This window comes from Candida oxycetoniae (assembly GCF_023343755.2).
Source record: "Candida oxycetoniae strain CBS 10844 chromosome Unknown scaffold33, whole genome shotgun sequence".
In the NCBI taxonomy this organism is placed as follows: domain Eukaryota; kingdom Fungi; phylum Ascomycota; class Pichiomycetes; order Serinales; family Debaryomycetaceae; genus Lodderomyces; species Lodderomyces oxycetoniae.
This window is the reverse complement of record NW_026055466.1, coordinates 76,864-99,179: the sequence shown is the minus strand read 5'-3', so window position 1 is coordinate 99,179 and position 22,316 is coordinate 76,864. Positions and strand designations below refer to the sequence as shown.

General features: G+C 37.7%; 10 protein-coding genes across 10 annotated transcripts; 4 read left to right on the top strand and 6 right to left on the bottom strand. All coding sequences in view use genetic code 12, as the record gives it.

The window, feature by feature from the left end:
- Positions 1-339: 339 nt before the first annotated feature.
- Positions 340-1,419, top strand: KGF56_003633 (uncharacterized protein; the record flags this gene model as incomplete). The annotated part of the gene is made up of 1 exon (XM_049324985.1): positions 340-1,419. One exon carries the CDS (start codon positions 340-342, stop codon positions 1,417-1,419), a length of 1,080 nt encoding a protein of 359 aa, XP_049179335.1.
- Positions 1,420-1,717: 298 nt separating this feature from the next.
- On the bottom strand, positions 1,718-2,077 carry KGF56_003632 (uncharacterized protein; the record flags this gene model as incomplete). The annotated part of the gene is made up of 1 exon (XM_049324984.1): positions 1,718-2,077. One exon carries the CDS (start codon positions 2,075-2,077, stop codon positions 1,718-1,720), a length of 360 nt encoding a protein of 119 aa, XP_049179334.1.
- Positions 2,078-2,946: 869 nt separating this feature from the next.
- On the bottom strand, positions 2,947-4,518 carry TNA1 (Tna1p; the record flags this gene model as incomplete). The annotated part of the gene is made up of 1 exon (XM_049324983.1): positions 2,947-4,518. One exon carries the CDS (start codon positions 4,516-4,518, stop codon positions 2,947-2,949), a length of 1,572 nt encoding a protein of 523 aa, XP_049179333.1.
- Positions 4,519-6,489: 1,971 nt separating this feature from the next.
- RPS5 (40S ribosomal protein uS7) lies at positions 6,490-7,182 on the top strand (the record flags this gene model as incomplete). The annotated part of the gene is made up of 1 exon (XM_049324982.1): positions 6,490-7,182. One exon carries the CDS (start codon positions 6,490-6,492, stop codon positions 7,180-7,182), a length of 693 nt encoding a protein of 230 aa, XP_049179332.1.
- A 376-nt stretch (positions 7,183-7,558) lies between these two features.
- KGF56_003629 (uncharacterized protein) lies at positions 7,559-9,484 on the bottom strand (the record flags this gene model as incomplete). Its single annotated transcript, XM_049324981.1, has 1 exon — positions 7,559-9,484. One exon carries the CDS (start codon positions 9,482-9,484, stop codon positions 7,559-7,561), a length of 1,926 nt encoding a protein of 641 aa, XP_049179331.1.
- A 984-nt stretch (positions 9,485-10,468) lies between these two features.
- On the bottom strand, positions 10,469-13,528 carry PRP22 (DEAH-box ATP-dependent RNA helicase; the record flags this gene model as incomplete). The annotated part of the gene is made up of 1 exon (XM_049324980.1): positions 10,469-13,528. The coding sequence occupies one exon, from the start codon at positions 13,526-13,528 to the stop codon at positions 10,469-10,471; it is 3,060 nt and encodes a 1,019-aa protein (XP_049179330.1).
- A 309-nt stretch (positions 13,529-13,837) lies between these two features.
- Positions 13,838-15,190, top strand: RPN5 (proteasome regulatory particle lid subunit; the record flags this gene model as incomplete). The annotated part of the gene is made up of 1 exon (XM_049324979.1): positions 13,838-15,190. One exon carries the CDS (start codon positions 13,838-13,840, stop codon positions 15,188-15,190), a length of 1,353 nt encoding a protein of 450 aa, XP_049179329.1.
- Positions 15,191-15,305: 115 nt separating this feature from the next.
- On the bottom strand, positions 15,306-16,655 carry PGA4 (1,3-beta-glucanosyltransferase; the record flags this gene model as incomplete). The annotated part of the gene is made up of 1 exon (XM_049324978.1): positions 15,306-16,655. The coding sequence occupies one exon, from the start codon at positions 16,653-16,655 to the stop codon at positions 15,306-15,308; it is 1,350 nt and encodes a 449-aa protein (XP_049179328.1).
- Positions 16,656-19,050: 2,395 nt separating this feature from the next.
- APM1 (Apm1p) lies at positions 19,051-20,280 on the top strand (the record flags this gene model as incomplete). The annotated part of the gene is made up of 1 exon (XM_049324977.1): positions 19,051-20,280. One exon carries the CDS (start codon positions 19,051-19,053, stop codon positions 20,278-20,280), a length of 1,230 nt encoding a protein of 409 aa, XP_049179327.1.
- Positions 20,281-20,472: 192 nt separating this feature from the next.
- ILV3 (dihydroxy-acid dehydratase) lies at positions 20,473-22,266 on the bottom strand (the record flags this gene model as incomplete). The annotated part of the gene is made up of 1 exon (XM_049324976.1): positions 20,473-22,266. One exon carries the CDS (start codon positions 22,264-22,266, stop codon positions 20,473-20,475), a length of 1,794 nt encoding a protein of 597 aa, XP_049179326.1.
- Positions 22,267-22,316: the final 50 nt, after the last annotated feature.

The window sequence follows — 22,316 nt, the reverse complement described above, 5'->3', positions numbered from 1 at the left end:
GCATTTGACGGTTGACATTATTGTCAATATACTCTCATTATTGTTTAGTTGCCTTTTACTGGAAGTTGTAGAATTGCTAATTAAAAAAAGAGAAAAAGAAATATGCATTTACTCAAAACTTTCAATCAAACAACCCTCGATATAAGACTACTATGGTTTTCGGTTTTCCTTCGAATGACAAGCTATGGTTTCACAAACCAAGTTCTTACACTTTACTTGAAATTAACTGGTATATCAGAACGAAATATAGGGTTATTCATGATGTTGACGCTTGTAGGTGACACAATAATATCATATTTCCTCACTTGGAATTCAGACAAAATAGGGCGCCGAAAAGTGATGATCATAGGCTCAATAATGATGTGTTTGTCCGGTTTGGTATTTGCCGAATCTACTGATTTTACATATCTTTTAATTGCTGCTATAATTGGAGTCATCTCTCCCTCGGGAGACGAAACTGGACCGTTTAAAACTGTAGAGGAGGCATCTATAGCTCACTTGACCCCTCACAATCATCGGCCTGAAGTTTTTGCTATACACGGAGTTTTAGCTACCGCAGGAGGAGCAATTGGGTCTCTTGTTTGTGGATTTTTGGTGGACTATTTGCACAATGAGCTCAAATATGACAAAATTCGTTGTTATCAGATTGTCTTTTATGTTTACTCTGCCATTGCGATTATGAAATTATTCAGCATGTTGTGTTTATCTGAAAAATGTGAGGTATATCTGGATAAAAATATTAGCGAGATCTCGGAGACCCTGGAATTACTTGGAGAAGAAAATTCAACTTCAACAACTTCAACCACCACCATTTCAAAAGCCACTCGTAGTTATTTGCCGAAATTATTATGCATTTTCATGCTTGATTCGCTTGGGTACGGTTTTATGCCATCGGCATGGGTGGTTTACTATCTTGCTATTACCTTTAAACTCGCAGCAAAGGCACTTGGAAGTTTGTTTTTTGTGACCAATTTTGTTAATTCAATCTCGTCCATACCATCCGCATATCTTGCAAAATCGATCGGTCCGGTGAAGGCAATACTATTCACCCAAGCTCCATCTGCTATATTTTTTGGCGCTATAGCAATATGTCACAATTTCACTCCAGTGGCCATTTTGTTAATCTTTTATTATCTCACATCAACCATGGACGTGGTGCCACGACAGGTTTTACTTACTTCAATAATGCCCAAACATGAAATCACCAAAGTTATGGGTACTGTGAATATAGGCAAGACCGTGGCAAGATGCGTGGGGCCGACATTCACTGGTCGATTAGCAGAAGATGATAGATTGAAATATGGATTTTTGATAAATGCCATATGCGTACTATTGGCAGATTTGGTATTGGTCACTAATTTTGTACATGTGGATCATGTCATTTTACAGAAACAACTGATAGATTGCGATATAGAGTAAACCAAAATAGAGAGTAGCTATTTTTTGAAAAAGTAAGTTATCGTGAGTAATGTGAAAAGTATATCCGATCTCTAAATCAGAACCATGGCAGCTCAAAAGAGGATAGTAGTTTCTTTTTTTTGCGTACTCCAAACCACAAGATGAAAACAATGACCCGTAAATGTCGTTACCTTGTCGTTGCTTTTGCCCTTGCTTTGCCCTTGCTTTGCCCTTGCTTTGCCATTATCTTGCAATTACCTTGCCATTATCTTGCTATTACCTTGCCATTACCTTGCCATTACCTTGTCATGCCTTTTCTTCAAAATATCATATCTAAAGTACAACAAACACACATGGCGGCCAAACACGCCATCAAGCAATCATCATTATTCGAGGTTCTCTGTTGTTGTACATACATAGGTTGTTGTTGTTGTGGATAATACTGCTGTGGTGGTGGCTGATGGTAGCCGTACCCCGGTTGTTGCTGATAATACGCATTCGGTGGAGGTCCCTGTCCGTATCCCTGTTGCTGGTAGTGCTGATTACCACCAAAAACTCCCCTATCTTGTGTTTGTGCATTGTACGATGGTTGTGCTTGTGGTACATAGCTTGAGTTTGTACTTTGGTTGAACGTGGGAGGTGGGCCATCGGGGGAGTTGAAATACTCGTTTTTGGACATTTTCTGTGTATAAGTTTGTATATATGAAGTAAGTTAATATATGTAGTGAGTTTGTATATATAGTGAGTTAATATATGTAGTGATTTTATCTAAATGTTAGATTATTCTCAAGAATTTAAATTGTTAGATTATTCTCAAGAATTTAAATTGTTGAGAAATCAAAGCTAATTAGTTCAACCAAGTTAGATTGTTCTCACATATGCTGTATTCTTGAAGAACCAGGGGGGGGGCGATGAAAGAGAGCAAGAGAGAAAAAATAAAAAAAAAAAGGATGATGCAGAAGTCGAGTAATCGATGGCACTAACGAGACCAATTTAAGTGGCTTTAAAAAAAGATTTTGGTCATTGGGGAACAGGGTCAATGAGAGTAAAATACCAGAGCTGCAGCGAAGGAAAGAAATGTTTATAGCCGAAGAAATCAAGAAGGGAGGAAACGGGATAGAACAAATAGTTGACATTACTGACACTAGCTGTCACGGACATTATCGACACTAGCTGTCATGGACATTATCGACACTAGCTGTCATGGACACTATCGACACTAGCTGTCATGGACATTATCGACACTATCTCGCTCTGCTCGATAGTGGAACACACTAGATCACTAATCAACTTGGGCCAGGATACACATGATGAATTTTTCTGCCAATACCAGGAAGAAACTTTATTATTTTGTTTGTTTCTACCAGAGTTGAAAAAGGGTAGGCGAAAATTATTGTTGAAGGAGTTGAAGGAGTTTTGAAAGTTGTATGCACCAACAGCTTGTTTGCTACTATTCTTGCTACTGCTGGAGTTGATGGAGTTTTGAAAGTTGTATGCACCAACAGCTTGTTTGTTACTATTCTTGCTACTGCTGGGACTAGTTTGGGCTTAATAAAGATATTCAAACGCAGGGTTTCTATCACCAAGGTTAATCTGGTCGCGTTCAGTTTTTGCGTTAAACTTCTCCTTATATGAATCGGTCTGCTTCACCTTGTTCAATCTCCAACATAGGATAAAATAGACGACTCCAGTAATCATAGCAAAGCAAACACCGCCGATACAAGTGGATAAACCAGGTACATAGTAAGGTTCGTCCTTAGCCAAAAAGATAAATGTTGCAATAATACCACCAATATTCCCAATTCCAATTTGCCATGCGGTACCTACTGACTTTCTGATATGTGAACCGTTATTTAGTGCTGCCCAGCAAACGAGCGTTGGCATTGCCGTGTATAGTCCGGATGCGGCCAAGAAACATCCTCCATATCGTACTTGGGGAAAATCCTTTGCAGCCAACACCATTGATAAACCAGCAATGGCAACAAGGCACGAACCCAAAAAGAATGGTAATCTTTTTTTGACAAAGTCTGAACAAATTGCAGTGATATTAATCACTACAAATGCAGCTACCCATGGGTATGCAGAGTACTGTTGAGCTACTACAGCAGTATAGCCCATTTCTTTGATGATACTAGCTGCAAAATATGCATATCCATACGAAGGGATAATCAAACCAAAATAGGATAACGCGGGTAACCAAATCAACCAGTCCTTGAGACACTCGCCCACATCTTTGAAAGTATTTTTCAATTCATATGCTGACGAAGTTCCCGAATACCATTCCAATTTCTTCTTCAAAAATGTACGTTCTTTGGCATTTAAAAATCTTGATTCTTCAGGGAAATCAGCAATCATAAAAAATAAAAAGAAGCTTCCAATAACCGTAGCACAACCTTCCAAGATGAATATCCATCTCCATGCACTAATGCCGTGCAATCCATCCATCTCAACAACTCTATAAGCAATAGCTCCCGAGGCAGCACCACTCAATGCAGTACATGAAAAAAAAGCTGAAAATCGTTTTTGAGCTTCGGCTTTGGAATAATAAGTAGCTAAGAGGTAAAAAACCCCACAGAATAAGGCACTTTCAGCGATACCGAGTAAGAACCTAGTTGCAGCAAGTGCAGAAAAATCTTTAGCAAATCCCATGCCAACGGTGATAGCACCAAAAAAGAAAACAGATCCAGATAACCATATGTGTGGTTTCACATATTTGATGGCATAATTACCTAAAACTTCAAAAAGTATATATGGAACAAAAAACAAGGTAAGGGCAGTATTATACTGAGTTCCTGTCAAATTCAAATCCTCGCTCAAACCATAAAGTTTTGCATTTGATATATTGACTCGATCTAAAAATGCAAAGAAGTAAAGAAGACAAAATGGCGGTACAACACATATATCAATTTTCCACATCAACTTTTTGTGATTTATACCTAATTCTTTGGCCAACTGTTCAGTTTCATATTTGGGATCAATTGGTTTTAAATCTTTAATTGTATTTGTAGTTGTAGTTGTTAGTATTATCTCCTGGCTTTTATTTGTGCTTGAACCTTGGTCTGAACTGGATTGACAGATATTTTCTTGTTTTGTTTCTGAATTTTGGATGGCCAAAGACATAGTTTGAATGAAACCAAACTAAACCAAATTAAACCAAACTAAATCAAATTAAACTGAGGTAAATCAAATTAAATCAAATCAAATCAAATCAAATTAAATCAAATTTCTACTTTAATTTCCGTTAGATGCAGATCCAGAGGAAAGAAAGAAAATATGTTTCTTATTGGAGAAGGAATCCTTTTCGAAAAATATATAGTTATTACTTTTAAATCTACTTCAGGGTTTTACTTAATCCAAGCAAGAAATGTATTTTTATATCTTTCAGAAATTTTCATTCCGGATAAGTTTTGTTCCAGTATTCTGGGGAAAAGATGTACGGCCATGCATATCAAGAACTGCTCCGGTTCAGGAGAAAATAAAAATAAAAAAAAAAAAAAAACTTGAGATTTTTATGGCAATTGCAAAAACAGCTAAAACGAATGAACACAGAGACATGATGACGAACAATAGATAAAACAAAATCGCTAAAAAGACAAAGAGAAGAAAAAGATGAGTTAAATATACTTTTATGGCATGATGAATGGAAGAAATAAAAGTATGTACACTTTTTTCTATTTTTTTCAAAAGAACCGGATATGTCCACACACTGGTTTGATTGCATTTGGTGATTTGTAACTTTGCTAACCTTTCAAGTCCTGTAGTGACACTATCCAGCACAGAATTTACATCACCGTTCTATATTAATCTCGTAAGTTTTAATTTTTTTTCTTTTATTTCGTTTCAGTATTGATCATATAAGGATGCATTTGTGGGGAAGGAAGCAAAAAAAAAAATACAATAAAAAATACACAATAATAAAGAAAGAAGACTTTTGAAAAATACACAATAATAGATAAAGAAAGAAGAGAAAACAGTTTTCATAAGAAAGAAGACTGATTTCCGGATCTACCACGCTCTTGTAATTTTTGATAAGTTGCTACTCTGGAAGCAACACTGACTGTCACGGTCAAACAAAAAATCAGTTAAGCCGTTGCTCAATAGTATAGCTAGTAAGTACTACTCCACTATCGAGCGAAGCGAGATAGTGTCTTGTAGAAAACTGCGCTGTATGAAATCGACACCATTTACAGAAACACGGGTTGGTACCATATCTATTTTTCTGATTCAAGTTAAAGTGTATCATTAAATCTGTACATTTCAGAAACGTAAATGTTTTTCAATACAATAGTCACTAGCGGCTCCCTCTTTTGAAAGCATGCATACAAACGCATTTTTTTGTGTTCCTACACTATCGAGCGAAGCGAGATAGTGGAGCAGCGTTAACTACGCCCACAGGTCCTACACTATCGAGCGAAGCGAGATAGTGGAGTAGCGTTAACTACGCCGACAGGTCCTACACTATCGAGCGAAGCGAGATAGTGGAGTAGCGTTAACTACGCCGACAGGTCCTACACTATCGAGCGAAGCGAGATAGTGGAGTAGCGTTAACTACGCCGACAGGTCCTACACTATCGAGCGAAGCGAGATAGTGGAGTAGCGTTAACTACGCCGACAGGTCCTACACTATCGAGCGAAGCGAGATAGTGGAGTAGCGTTAACTACGCCGAGAGGATAGTTGCCTCACCAGTAACAACACTTTATAACAACAGGGTAGCAGCGATATTATCTCGCTTCGCTCGATAGTGGAGCAGTGTTAACTACGCCGAGAGGATAGTTGCCTCACCACTAACAACACTTTATAACAACAGGGTAGCCCTTAAAGCCCCAAAGCCCCAAAGCCCCCAAGCCCCTCCAGCCTCCCCCTTCCTCCTGTACCAACTTTTCTTTTTTGTGGATAGGGCTATAACCATTCCCCACGTGATATTCCATCTCAAAAGCAGACCGAAAAATACACCGCGAAGAAAAAAAAAATCCCAAGGCATCAAACGAGAAGCCGAAAAATTTAATAATCTCTCTATACTATCATATTGAAATATTCTTCAAATTTGTCGTTGTTATCCCTAAACAGCAAAGTTACACCTTATATCCAATATGTCTGACGTTGAAGAACAATTTGAAGAACAACTCGAACAACAACAACAAGAAGGTGTTGTTGTTGAAGAATTACAAGTTGTCAACTTGGCTACACCAATTCCATTAGATGTTCAAGAAGCACAAAGAGAAGTCAAATTATTCAACAAATGGTCATTTGAAGAAGTTGAAGTGAACGACGTTTCCTTAGTCGACTACATCCAGGTCAGATCACCAGTTTTCGTTCCACACACAGCTGGTAAATACGCTACTAAAAGATTCAGGAAGGCACAATGTCCAATCATTGAAAGGTTAACTAACTCATTGATGATGAATGGTAGAAACAATGGTAAAAAATTGAAAGCTGTTAGAATCGTTAAACACGCTTTGGAAATCATTCACGTTTTAACTGAACAAAACCCAGTCCAAGTCATTGTTGATGCTATTATAAACTCAGGTGCAAGAGAAGACTCTACTAGAATCGGTTCTTCTGGTACCGTTAGAAGACAAGCCGTTGATGTCTCTCCATTAAGAAGAGTCAACCAAGCTATTGCTTTAATCACAATCGGTGCTAGAGAAGCCTCATTCAGAAACATCAAGACTATTGCTGAATGTTTGGCTGAAGAATTGATTAACGCTGCTAAAGGTTCATCAACTTCATATGCTATCAAAAAGAAGGATGAATTGGAGAGAGTTGCTAAATCTAATCGTTAAGGGGTTTGAACACGGAGAAGGTTATCATAGAACCGGTTATATAAAGAATAGCTTGATGTTCTTTTTCACTAATGACAAAATCATTGTATACATATATATTATTTGGAGAAAGGTTTTGTAAAATTGTACATTAATATCTATTGATGGTTTAAAACCTCCTCATTTGATGTATATAAAAAAAAAATGTAAATTAAGTTGTAATACACAAATTTTTAAGGATAAAAAAGAGAATGTGTTGTAGTTGATGGTGATGATGGTGAATAATTGTTTATTTTCGCATATCACTAATGCTTATATCACTAGTATCGGTGGCAGCTGGTGTTGCTCCACTATCTCGCTTCGCTCGATAGTGTCGGTACTTGTTTTTATTTCAAATCTATACCTTAATAGGGTATACAGCACGTATACAATAGGCGGTGAGAGACTTAGTTAGAAGTTGTTCGTACCTTTCAATTCTTTCCAAAAAGATCTCTTCGCCTTCTTCAGTGTAGTCATCCCTTTGAGTAGCAGCAGCGTCTTTTAGATATCCACTTTTCGTCGTTACACCTCCTCTAAGTTTTTCTAATTTACTCTTTGTTATGTGATATCGTTCTTTGAGAATCTTGTGGACATAAAACTCTCGCAACGGTATCATTAGTAGAAAACATGCCATGAAACAAGAACCTGCAAATATTTGAGTATGAAGGTATGGACTTGGTGAATCTGGAACCACTAATGATAATGCAATAACTTCTGCAACTAAGCAAAAGAATGAAACAATTATATTGATACCCGACCAGCCTGCAGGCAATTTTTCCAACTCCCCCTCTAGTGCATCTGCTGTTAATGGCTGGGCTAAAGACGAACCAACACCCACGATCAATCCAATGACCACAGCAAATGCAATCAAAGCACCATAAGTCTTTGCATTTATCCAAAATGCATAAAGCAAGATAGAAATCACCAAACAGATAATAGATGTAAAATTAGCCCTGCCAAATCTGTCAGCGATCAACCCCATCGATGGACGACCAACAGTTTGCGCTGCATTCATCACAGCAGTAAGTACTGAAGCTTGTGCATGAGTCAATCCAACTGATGATGCATATGCTGATAATGAAAACAACATCAATGTATATCCAATCAAAGCAATTGAAAACCATATCGAAATAATGCAAAGCCCCAAATTCTTAAATACTTTGATGTCAAATATCACTTTAACATGAGGTTTAATAAATGCCAAAGTCATTCTTTCCCTTGTTGGAATAGACCGGTAATTTCTAGGTCTCATCATTAAAGCACAAAACAAAGCCGTTGCCAAACATACGAATCCCACCATTCTCAATGCCCATTTTTGATCACCTGTATCTTCAATGACTTTGTTCAAACTTAATGAAAAAATCAAACCACCCAAACCAGCTCCCGAAACACATAACCCCATTGAAGTGGCTTTTCGTTTTTGAAACCAAGTAGGTAATATCAATGTGGCAGGCACGAAGATCAAGCTAAACGAAATGCCAACAAGCACACCCTGTGTTAAATACAAATGCCATATCTTTTTTGAAAATGAAGCAACAATCCAACCAGCAGTTTGAACAACAATCCCAATACAACAAACCATTCTAAACCCAAGCACTTTATAAAGCAATGCACTTATTGGTGCTAAAAAATTGGCCAAAAACACAACAATGCCACCAATCAAGGCAAAGTCGTATTCAGTTGCTCCTGGAAACGTATTACTATTCAAATAATAGTTTAAAAAAACACCATATGCAGCATTAGCTCCCCATGTTGAGAAAACCGCCAACATGGCACAAATGGCCATCAACCATGCAAACCCTCCATCTAACTCATAATCTTGATCTTCCTTATCTGCCGCCTCTGCCTCTTTCTCGTCTTCTTTTCCCTCCTCATCTTTTTCATCTTTCTCTGTCTTGATTTCTTGATACTCTTTCAGTTCCACATCATAGGTCGAGGTGAATTGTTTACTGATGTTTTTGCTGCTAATCGCCTTTTCCAACTCCTGGACCAAAATATACTCAGCATCACCTCTTTCTCGATATTGATCTCTATTCTCTTCATCCTGTAGTTGATCATCTTTAATCCCAGTAAAGATCCTCGACAACTCTGACTGGTTGGTTTTGATCCTAGATAATCTCGTAGAATGTATTGATATTGCCTCATCCCCCTGTAGTTGAGAGTTCAACGAACGTACAGAATATATCTCGTACGGTTCAATCTGGACTAATTGATCAACAGATTTACGAGACCCATCGGACATACTATTTTGCGATACCAGACAATCATCTGACGATTGTGCCATTATTCTTTTTTTTCTTTTCCTTTCTATTTACCAAGATTAGCCTATATAATTATATACTAGAAAAGCATCTACAGTTTATATCATACACCTATACATAGACATATATAAGCTTGTAATTTATAAAATATATACTTAATGGTTTCAATGAGTAATAGCCATTTCTGCCATTTCTTTTTTTTTTTTTTTTTCTTTTTTTTAATTGCGGAATTCAAACGCTAAAAGGGCAAAAGGCAAAAGGCGTTGCACAAACATAATGCGGCTAATTCCTAATCGGGAAAAAAGTTAGCGCAATTTGACACTTTTTGAGTTATGGAAAAACTGTATAATGCATGATTATATTCGCAGCCATTAGAAAACCACTGTAGTAAATGAAGGGTTGTTACGACACTATCGACCAGAGAGAGAAAGGAAAGGATACAGGTTTAGATAGAAAAGGATATAGGTTTAAATAGAAAAGGATATAGTTTTAGACAGAAAAGGATATAGGCTTAAATAGAAAAGGATATAGGTTTAGACAGAAAAGCATATAGTTTTAGATAGAAAAGGATATAGTTTTAGACAGAAAAGGATATAGGCTTAAATAGAAAAGGATATAGGTTTAGACAGAAAAGCATATAGTTTTAGATAGAAAAGGATATAGTTTTAGATAGAAAAGGTAGTGGTGGAAATATGGTGAAAGACTGGACGGGTGAAACGAGTCTAGTCGATAGAAAGGAGAAAGTGTGTAGATAGATAGGAGAGAGTGTATAGATAGATAAAATCGATAGTGCCGGCAGCTAGTGTGCTCCACTATTCAATCAGAGCGATATAGTGTCAAATAATGATGATTTAGTGTATTGAAATTGCGTTTGGTAGCGTGTACTAGAGGCAATAGAGATTACATATAAAAATAAAATACAAGCGAAAAAATTGAGATTCCCTTGTTGTCTCTGAGAAGATTGAGGTTTTCTTGTCAGATTCCCTTGTTGTCTCTCCTTTTTGTTTCTACCTCCTTTTCACAGAAAAAGGTTGTCTTTTCCAGCCCTTTCTCTGCTTTCTATTCTGGCTCCTCGAGAATAATGGTACAATCTTCTCACTCCGTCTAGGCTGCGAAGGATCACCTATTTTGAAATAATTAGGTGCACATTCAAAAAGCCATTGCGGCTCAATAACACTCACACAGTGCATATACTCCCTCTTGGTTAATAACAAGGTATCATATAATACATATTCTGGATCTTTGCCAAATTGACTAGATGAAGGATGCAAAAAAACCACTTCTCTATTAGTTAACGTCTCGTACCCAGTTGAGTACCTTTTTGCTGTGTTTTTGAAATATCCACAACATAAAGTCTTTAAAACACGCGTCAAATCCGACCCACATGAATTCATTGTATAATTATACTTTTGCAAAATTAATCTCAATTGTACCCTCACATCCTTTGCCTTTTTCATGCTTCGTTCTTGAATAAAGTTCTCCTGACACCACGTTTTACTATAGTTACTGGTACACCACCTTTGGTAAACATTGAACAACGTTAGATGATCACCTAAACTCAGGTAAAATCTCGCCTTTTTCTCATCTGCCTCTCTACGCCTCCTCTTTGGTCGAAAAAATATCGTTTGTACCGATAACATAGACACAATACTTAAAATCTCTTCAGTGCATCCATATTCTACCGACTTGATTAATGTTTTGGCCAAAGCTGGCTCCATGGGGAAATCTGCCATTTGACGTCCTAGTTGGGTAAGCTCTCCATCTTCATCTAGCGCTTCTAACATATACAAATCCTCTAATGACGAAAGCATAGCTTGTGTTGAAGGAGGATCCATGAATTCGAAATTGAAAAGATCATCAATTCCCATGGCTTTCAACATCAAGATTGTATGGGATAAGTTTTGACGCTGAATTTCAGGTACAGTGTTTGGAAACATTTCTTCGGTGTACAGCTTTTCAGTATATAGTCGGAAACATTTACCAGGTCCGGTTCTTCCTGCTCTACCGCTTCTTTGGTTTGCTTGGGCCTGACTAATTGGGCAAATCTTCAAAGTGTCCATCCCTTTTCTAGGATCGTATGCATTTAGTTTTACATACCCGGGATCAATAACGTAGTAAATACCATCTATAGTAATCGATGTTTCCGCTATATTTGTAGCAAGAATAACTTTTCTTGAACCAGGAGGTGCAGGCTCAAAAATCTCGCTTTGAAGTTCTGATGGTAATGCAGCATAAACAGGAAGTATAATCATCTTTAAACTAGCTGAACTTCCTAAATCTCTTACTCTGTCAGCCAAAATCTCACAACTAGTATCAATTTCTTCTTGACCAGTCAAAAAAACTAAAATATCCCCAGCAGGTTCAGAAACATGGATCTGCATAACTGAATCCAAGGCAGCAGCCAAGTAATCCGTTTCCGGTTCTCTAGTGTATAAAATTTCCACGGGAAAAGTTCTTCCCGGAATTTTCAAAATCGGGCAATTGTTGAAGTATCTTGAGAACTTTTCCGAATCTAATGTTGCTGAAGTCACCAAAACTTTGAAGTTGGGATTTTTCAATGCTGCTTGTTTCAACAAGGCAAATAAGACGTCGGTTGCAATTGTCCTCTCGTGTGCTTCATCAAGCATAATTACAGCATACTTGCTCATTTCAAGATCAGACAATGCTTCTCTTTCCAACATACCATCTGTCAAGTATTTGATCTTAGTTCTATAAGAAGTGCAATCATCAAATCTCACACTATAGCCCACCAAATCTCCCAAATTACAATTAACTTCTTCTGCTACTCTTTTAGCAACAGATGTGGCCGCCACTCGCCTAGGTTGTGTACAACCAATCATTTTGAATTCACCATTCACTTTGTTCAATCCTTCCTCATATATGTACTGTACAATTTGGGTAGTCTTACCTGACCCCGTTTCACCTACAATAACTAGAAACTGATTATTCTTTATGTGTTCAACCAACTCCTCTCTCATGCCATAAATCGGCAAACTTTTCCTTTGTTGCTCAATCAATTTGCCGCTAAATATGGCAGATTTTTTACTATTATTCGTACTCTTCCACTCCTCAATCACGTCCAGCGCTTTATCCTCCTTTTTATACAATGGATCATTTTCCAATATTGCATTTTCCCATTTATTTTTCAACTTCTGCTGCGTTGCTTTCTCTTCTCGAAATTTTTTGGCCAACTCTGATCCATTTGCAGCTAGTTTACTCATTTTCCCGTCCATGCTGATTATTGAGTTTATGTTGAACCCATCACTAGACATCATTTTGTTTTGTAAAAAGCGAGGTCTTTCTTGGTTTAGCTCTATTCCTGTTTCTACTTCCAGTTTGTTTCGATCCTCAACTCTGTTTGAGTTTTGAAAATAATTCGATTTGTTTGTAGTGGTGTTGAAAGCAAAAAGTTGTTGCGTAGCTTGCTGTGGTCTTTGCTGTTGTTGCCACAGCCTAGTTGTGGAATCACTTTTACCAGTAGACTGATCTATCCCTTTCATAGATAATGACATTTTCATTCGCCCGCGTTCAATCCATTGATCAAGTATTTTAAAGTAAACTTTTTGATCCAACTTCAAAACTTCTGAAGGACAAAAGCATGAATTTCCATTGACCAGAGGGATCTCTGAAATGTGACACTTTCCGAGGTTTTTCCCAAAACGTATGAGCACGCTATAAGGCTGTAAGGAGATAACACGACCCTCATAAATAGCATCTTTAGAATCTTCTTCCTCCTTATCAACCAGTTCTCGACGTCTTTTGACAGCCTCTTTCTCCAAACCACCGGCGACTCTTGGCTCCTCTTTTGAACTAGCGGCAACTGTTGACTCCCCGTTCAACCCTTCAGTACGCAAGAAATCATACAACTCTTTAACAAACTCCTTGCTAAACTCTTCACCTCCATTACATTGAACTTGTTTATAAAACGATTCAAATGAGTTACAAGAACCGCATTTCTTCAATAAATCAGTTGCAAACTCCGAAATTAAGTCAAGATTCTCCTTATCCAATTGGCCTAAATGTTTCCTAATTATCTCATCTCTCCTTACCCTCGTCTCATCTGACATTTGCTAGTAAATAGAAACCTATCCCCCATCCTCTCATTCAACTATATGGGCTTAAACATATTGAATCAATCTGCTTAAACGCGCGCTGCGCGCGATGAGATGATGTCTCAAAAAAATCTTTTTTCCGACACTCTTTCTTTTTTCCGACACCGGTAGCGCATTACTCGCATTTTCGGAAATTGGATTGAAAAATTGCCATTGCCCATTGCCATCACCACCAGCTTGATTAGCTTGATTAGCTTGATTAGCTTGATTAGTTTGATTAGTTTGATTAGTTTGCCGTTGAAAGCTGTTACTATTAGTAGTTAGATGTCGAGAGAAGATCCAATAAAGGCAGAGAAGGATTTTTCCGCCACACTAGATGAGCAATTTCCGCTCATTGAGAAAAACGGTGACTATAAACAACAGTTGGAGAAGTATCTTGTTTTAGAGAAACAAACACGTCAATCTTCTGATTTGGCTTCATCCAAAAGGGTCTTGAGCAAGATAGTTACCACTTTGGTAGATAATAACGATTGGGAGTATTTGAATGACTTGATAACGATTCTTTCGAAGAAACACGGACAGTTGAAATCTTCCATCCAAGCCTTTATTCAGGATGTCATTAAGCAGTTGGACAAGTTGAATGAGCTGCATCCACAGGAACTTGCTACGAAAGTGAATTTAATAGAGACCATTAGAGTCGTTACTGATAAAAAGATTTTTGTTGAAGTGGAGAGGGCCATTGTATCTAAGCAATTAGCCGAGATATATCTCGACAAAAAGAATGATTTGGATAAGGCTGTTGAGATACTATGCGACTTGCAAGTTGAAACGTACTCACTTATGCCGTTTAGTGATAAAATCGAGTATATTCTAGAACAGATCAAATTGACCTTACAAAAAGGTGACTTTAACCAGGCCAAAATTTTGAGTAGGAAAATTTTGCTCAAAAGTTTAAAGAATTTCCCTAGAGCTGATGAGTTTAAGGTGCGCTATTTGAAATTTCTTATTGATATAGATCAGTTCAACCACGACTATGACTCAATTGTACATAATTTGCTATTACTTATTGACGTTCCGATATTATCGGAGGCAGAGCAGAAACAGTTTAGTCAAGATATAGTCTATTACAATATTCTAGACTCCTCAATCAAAAAGCTCACCTTCAACACCACATTGAAGAAAAACGTTGACGACAAAATATTCAAGTTGTTGGAGATCTTCACTACTGACGAACTCATTCACTGGTCAAACATTGAAACACTTTACAAAACAGAGTTTTCACAATCAGCAATCTTTAAGGATATAAAAAACTATGAGAATTTGCAAAAGAGAATAATTGAGCACAATCTCCGCGTAATAAACAAATTTTATCAATGTATCAAATTGGACCGTTTGGCTTACTTGTTACAATTGTCAACTGACGATTCTGAGAAATACATCAGTGAAGCAGTAAACTCGGGAATGATTACAGCAAAGATTAATCGTCCTCAAGGAATTGTGAAATTCTCCAAAACTAAGCACTTGGAAGGAAGTGATCCTAGAACTAGCGATAACCACATTAATGGAATATTAAACGACTGGTGTTTGGATGTTGATAAATTATTGCTCGAGATAGATTCAATAGGTCATTTGATAAATAAAGAAGAAATGATGTATGGTATAAAGCAAAAAGTTTGATAAAAGAATTAAATGAAAACATACTAATTTAAAACTGTATAATTTGTATACGATAATTTTTCCAACTTTTTTCCCCCAAAAAGGAACTAGTATAATCTAATCTTCTCTTTCCTTTTTAGACAAAAATGAAACTTGCAACTAAAGTGAGTAATCCAACGAAACCAGTGGTTGCAATAGTACCCTCATTGGCTTTGGAGGTGTTTGTTGATGAAGATGATGAATCACTACCAGCAGTAGAGGTTGCAGCAGCATCACGAGTAGATGCGCTAAGTGTGCTAGTATTATTTGCAAAATTATCAACATCATTATTATGACAGTTTCCTTGTACATAAGCGTCGAATCCATGTCCCGTTGGTTCTACAACTCCCCTTATATAACCAAGAGCACCAAGAGGAGTATCTGGTACTTCCAGAGTAACATTCCATAAATCTGAAAGTGAAGGGCAATTATTTCCATTGTCATTTGAACTATCGAGGTAATCACCATCTCCACTTGGATCAGAAGTTTTATTGAGTTGTGATTTCAAGTTATCGAAATCTTGATTAGTAGTCACTTTATCATCATCCAAAGTGACCAATCCATATTCTGATTGTTCCTCTGAGTACTCGTAAACCAAGCCTCCTGAGAAAACCAGTGACATTTGAGTTGAGTAGATGACCTCGATTTCGCTGAATGGACGAGGTCTCTTTGTGTTACAGCCAAATTCTGAAAAGAATAAAGGTACAGTATAGTTGGCGAAATCCTTCATTTGTTGAGAATATTGCGATGAAGTCATGGATGCATCACCACACCATGAGTAATCGTTTATTCCAAACATGTCGATTCTTTCCAATTCATCGTCTCCGCAATTGAAATACAAAGCGGAGCTCAAACGGTACTCGGCAACACTTGCTGCTGAGTAACCGACTGGTATAGTTCTAAAATTTCTATTTTTGATAAATGTCTTTAGGTCACGAACAACTGCTTTGACGTAAGGAGCTGCTTCTAAAGAAGGCCCATCATTGATGACCTCGTTTCCGGCAAAGAAGCCCAATGTATTGTTATATTTTGCAAACTCCTGAACAGAAGCAGTGACTTCTTGTAAATAATCAGCATTATAACTGCAGTTTGAATTTGATCTTGTGATACTAGAATAAGGAGTATTGACGTCCAAGATAACGTAAATGCCGGCATCTGCCAATTTGTCCATACACTCATCGTGGTTTTTTGTGTTGTCGATGGAGTATACACGGATAGTATTTAGACCCAAATCCTGGAAATATGGGATATCTCTTTCACACACCGAAGTGTCAGCCAAGGGATCTTCCAATTCCGAGGAACCGCCCGGTTGATAATCGACACCTCTAATATAGAATCTTTTTCCCGTCTCTGTATTCCAAAAGGCGTTTCCCTTGACTTCGATGGGGGCAATTGCCGAGACCAATTTGGTAAGGAGTGGAATTATTATTAATGAGTTTAACAACATTGTACGTGAGCGAGTGTAGTAAGCAGTAAGCAGTAAGTAGCAAGGACCAAGGACTAGCAATTAAGAACAGCAAAAACCAGCAACTATTACCAGCAAATACCACTACTAGACAAGGGATAAACAGCTATGAAACCAGGACCCAATCCCCAAAAAGAAAGTATAAGGTTAGTTGGAAAATTTCTGGGTCGATTTTGAGATATTGTTGTTTTGTGGTTTGTTTATGGTTTCATATTTACTCGCAAAAAAAAAAAGAAATATATTATGGGCGTGTAAACACGACTAGAATGACACGAGGCAGCGACACGGCGACACGGCTACACAGCGACACTAGGGAGCGAAGCGAGCTAGTGGAGCAGCACTGAATACCCACTAGGGAGCGAAGCGAGCTAGTGGAGCAGCACCAATTTACCAACAGTAATTACTAGTAGTGGCAATTACTTATCAACAGCAATTACTAGTAGTGGCAATTACTTATCAACAGTAGTTGCTAGTAGTGGCAACAACTTATTAATAGAAAACATTTTTTGATAGTAAATACTAATTAATAGTAGATACTAGTTGTTGATAATAACTTATTAATAGTATTTATTTGATTGTAGTTATTAGTCTTGTATATAGTTGGATATTAATTTAAAAGTATAGAAATATTAAGATAAAACATCTTATTTATATAAATGAATTGATGTTATTATTGAGTATAATATATATTCAATAGTGGTGAGTTGTTTGACTTGAAGCGACTATAAAAAGAAATCGATTGAATACAACTGTAGAGCTATTTATACTGTGGAGCTATATAAGCTGTAGAGTTACACAAGTTGTAGAGTTACACAAGCTGTAATGTTATCTATACTGTAATGTTATCTGTATTGTAGGGTTATCTATACCGTAGGGTTATCTATTGTAGGGTTATCTATTGTAGGGTTATCTAATGTAGGGTTATCTATTGTAGGGCTATAAGAGGAAATCAATTGATTTTGATGGTGGGAACGGTTGATAAAGAGGTATAAGTTGTAGTGTGCCGTGGATAGAAGTACAACTAGAATACTAGCGAGCAAAGCGAGCTAGTGGAGCAACACTTGGTAGTTTTTGTAACACTTGGTAGTTTGTGATTACACTTGGTAGTTTGTTACGACACTTGTTGAATACAATTGTGGAAATGTCTGAATCACTGTCGGCATGTCTGAATCACTGTCGGGGTATTTGGAACAACTAAGAAATGTCTGGAACAATTGTACAAATATCTGAAACGCTGTCGAAATATCTGAAACGCTGTCGAAATATCTGAAATGCTGTCAGGATATCCGAAAAAACTGAAAAAATGTCTGAAACAAATGTTGACATGTCTAGTGCGATTAAATACAATTGTAGGGCTATCTATACTGTAGACCTATATTAGGTGTAAAGCTATCTGTACTGTAGAGCTACATAAGCTGTAGAGTTATCTATACTCTAGAGCTATCTATACTGTAGGGCTATCTATACTGTAGGGCTATCTATACTGTAAAGCTATTGTTGCTATCTATCCTCTGGAGCTATTATTGGCTATCCATGCCGCAAAACTCTGCTAATACTAGTTCCAACATTGTTTCCATTCAGCTACTTTACAGTAACTGCAAATTCGTAATTCCAAGACTCAGGTCGCAGTATCGGTGGATGTCAATGCTCCACTGTCGAGCGACACTATCGAGCGACACTATCGAGCAGAGCGAGATAGTGTAGAGTAGAGTAATGAGATAGTAAAGAGTAGTGAGTAGTGAGTAGTGAGTAGTGAGTAGAGTAGAGAGTAGAGAGTAGAGTAGATTGGAGAAAAGAGTAGAGGAGAGTACTGAGATAGTGTATAGAGGAGAGGAGAGGAGAGTACTGAGATAGTGTATAGAGGAGAGGAGAGTAGAGTACTGAGATAGTGAATAGAGGAGAGGAGAGTAGAGTAGAGGCCACCTCGCTTTGCTCTATTGAATATAGTATAAACTATGTTAGCCTATAAATGATAGGTTAGCCCATAGAGGTGGGTGACTATTCACTATCGAGGAATGAGATATATAGGTTAGCCCATAGAGGTGGGTGACTATTCACTATCTCGCTTCGCTCGATGGTGTCGCTACTGTGCTACTCCACTATCTTGGTTCGCTCGATACGCCAGCACGAATTTTTTTTCAAGTCAATTTTTTCTTCATTCAATTAAAACAAGGAATCAAACAAGTAAAGCCAAGTCAGCAAACTCAGCAAACCAGAGCTAGCTCAGTAAGGAAACGAATCTAGGAAGCTAGGAAGCTAGGTTGATATAGTGGCAGCAATGGTGTCGCAGATACATTTTCTAGACATAAAGGGTAAGCCGTTACTATCCCGAGACTACAAGGGGGACATTCCTCCCAATACAATCGATAAGTTCTCGATGTTGCTCTTGGAATTGGAAAATACCATAGATGATGGTGAATACAAGCCGTTCATTAATGACCAGGGGATAAACTATGTCTTTATCAACCACAACAACTTGTACATTTGCGCCTTAACACGTAAAAATGAAAATGTCATGACGGTGATCATTTTCCTATCCAAGCTAGTCGAAGTAATGACCCAATATTTCAAGTCGCTAGAAGAAGAAAGTATAAGAGACAATTTCGTTATAATTTACGAACTATTGGACGAAATGATGGATTTCGGTATCGTTCAAACTACTGATTTCAAAATATTAAAAGAGTACATCACTCAAGATTACTACTCCTTGATAAAGAGCACACCAACGCACCTTGTTGCACCGCCTAATGCTTTGACAAATGCAGTCAGCTGGAGAAAAGACGGTATCACATACAAAAAGAATGAAGCGTTTTTGGATGTCGTTGAAAGTATAAACATGTTGATCACTGCAAATGGACAAGTCTTGAACAGCGAAATCTTGGGCGAAGTCAATATCAAGAGTCATTTAAGCGGAATGCCGGATTTAAGATTGGGCTTGAATGATAAGGGGATTTTTACCGGCAACAATAACGACTCTTCCTTGGACAACAATGGTAAAAATATCGAAATGGAAGATATCAAATTCCATCAATGTGTTCGCTTATCAAAATTTGAAAATGAAAAAATAATTACGTTTATCCCACCAGATGGGGAATTTACACTAATGTCATATAGACTATCCCTGGCACAGTTTTTACAAAAACCATTGATCTTGGTCCAGTGCAAGACAAAGGTTCACAAGCATTCACGAATTGAAATTCAGTGTACTGTAAAAGCACAAATCAAGAAAAAATCAACAGCAAATAACGTCGAAGTAATAATACCAATCCCGGAAGATGCAGATAGCCCCAAAACAGAAGCAGAGTATGGTTCAATCAAATGGATTCCCGAAAAATCTTGCTTAGTATGGAAATTGAAAACTTTCCCCGGAGGTAAGCTGTTTTCAATGAGAGCAGAATTGGGATTACCCGCAGTAATGGACGAATCAGCCGAAAGTGCATTGAACAAAAAGCCAATCAAGGTTAATTTCAGCATACCTTATTTCACCACTAGTGGTATCCAAGTGAGATATTTGCGGATCAATGAGCCTAAATTGCAATACCAATCATACCCTTGGGTCAGATACATTACAAAATCAGGAAAAGATTATATAATTCGGACTAGATGAATTTCAATGAATAAATAAATAAATAAATAAATAAAAAAGAAAAAAAAAAATGCATTCTATTTGACGAATCCTTTCCTGGATATATGTATACATGTATGTATTCCTTTTGTTTTCTAAGATCGATATTATTTTATCGTTTTTTCTTTCTCACACCACTCGCGTGCGTACCTCCTCCACGGTCTTACTGTTCAATCACAAATCAGTAACGCATCCTTTAGATGCATCACTTACTAACTTGGCATACTTGAATAGCGTACCCCTTTTATATCTTGGTTCCGGTGGTGACCATTTCTCCTTCCTCTTAGCTAATTCTTCTTCACTTACTAACAAATCAATGATATTATTATCTGCATCAATAACGATTTCATCACCATTCTCAACTAGGGCAATAGGTCCTCCTTCAGCAGCTTCAGGAACTATGTGGCCAATCAAAAACCCATGCGAGCCCCCAGAAAAACGGCCATCAGTTAATAATGCAACATCTTTACCTAAACCATAGCCCATCAAGGCACTTGAAGGTTTCAACATTTCGGGCATACCAGGTCCACCTTTTGGTCCTTCGTATCTAATTACACAAACAGTTTTTTCTCCTTTTTTGATTTCACCATTCTCTAAAGCAGTGATGAAAGCATGTTCTTCATCAAATACTCTAGCTTTACCTTTGAAATAAGTTCCTTCTTTACCGGTAATTTTGGCAACCGCTGATCCTGGAGCTAATGTTCCCTTTAAGATTTGTAAATGGCCAGTTGGTTTTAATGGGTTCTCTAAAGTGTGAATAATTTGTTGTCCCTCGGGCAAACCAGAAACATTGGCCAAGTTTTCGGCAATAGTCTTACCAGTAACAGTTAATTGAGAACCATCAATCATGCCCTTTTCTAATAAAAACTTCATAACGGCTGGAGTACCACCGATGTTTTGTAAATCTGCCATAACGTATTTACCAGAGGGTTTAAAATCAGCTAATAATGGTGTCGAATCACTTAATCTTTGGAAATCGTCAACTGTTAATTCGATATCAAAAGATGAGGCAATGGCTATCAAGTGCAACACCGCATTTGTTGAACCACCAGTGGCAATGATGTAAACAATGGCATTTTCAAATGATTTCTTGGTCAAAATATCCCTTGGTTTCAAATCCAATTCTAAAAGGTTTTTGATTGCATCACCAATGGAAGCACATTCGGCTGCCTTCTCTTTAGATACAGCTGGGGCTGAAGATGAATATGGTAAGGTTAACCCTAATACTTCGGCAGCAGAGGCCATGGTATTGGCGGTATACATACCACCGCAAGCACCGGGTCCGGGACAGGCATGTTTCACAATATCGATTCTTTCTTCTTCATTGATTTGTTTTGATAAGTATTGACCATAGCTTTGGAAAGCACTAATGATATCGATCTTGTCAGCAATTGCTGGATTGGTTTTGGAGCCACCACAAGTAGGGGAGCCTGGTAAAATAGTACCACCGTAAACCATGATTGCTGGTCTATTGTGTCTACCCATAGCCATCAAGACACCAGGCATATTCTTATCGCAACTTGGAATAGCAATGTTACCATCGTACAACTGAGCCATGGTCATTGTTTCAAAAGAATCGGCAATGATTTCTCTTGATTGCAATGAGTACTTCATCCCTTCCGTACCATTAGTTATACCGTCACTAACTCCAATAGAGTTGAATTGCATTGCCTTGAGTCCTGCTTTATTGACTGATTCCGAACACATATTATTCAAGTCCATTAAATGGATATTGCATGGATTACCTGTCCACCAAACCGACCCAACTCCAATTTGGGCCCTACTAAAATCCTCGTCATTAAAACCCGTGGCATAAAGCATCGCTTGAGAAGCTCCTTGTGATGGGTCTTCGGTTACAACAGCAGAATGCTTGTTGAGCTTTAAAGTTTTGGGCTTCGAAGCTTCATATCGCGTGGCCGTGACTGTGAAGTTCCGAATGCATCTCCTCGTTGTATTTGCAAAGCTCATGAATAGATACTTAATGACTGGTGTACAAATGATTCGTATGAGTCAAGGCT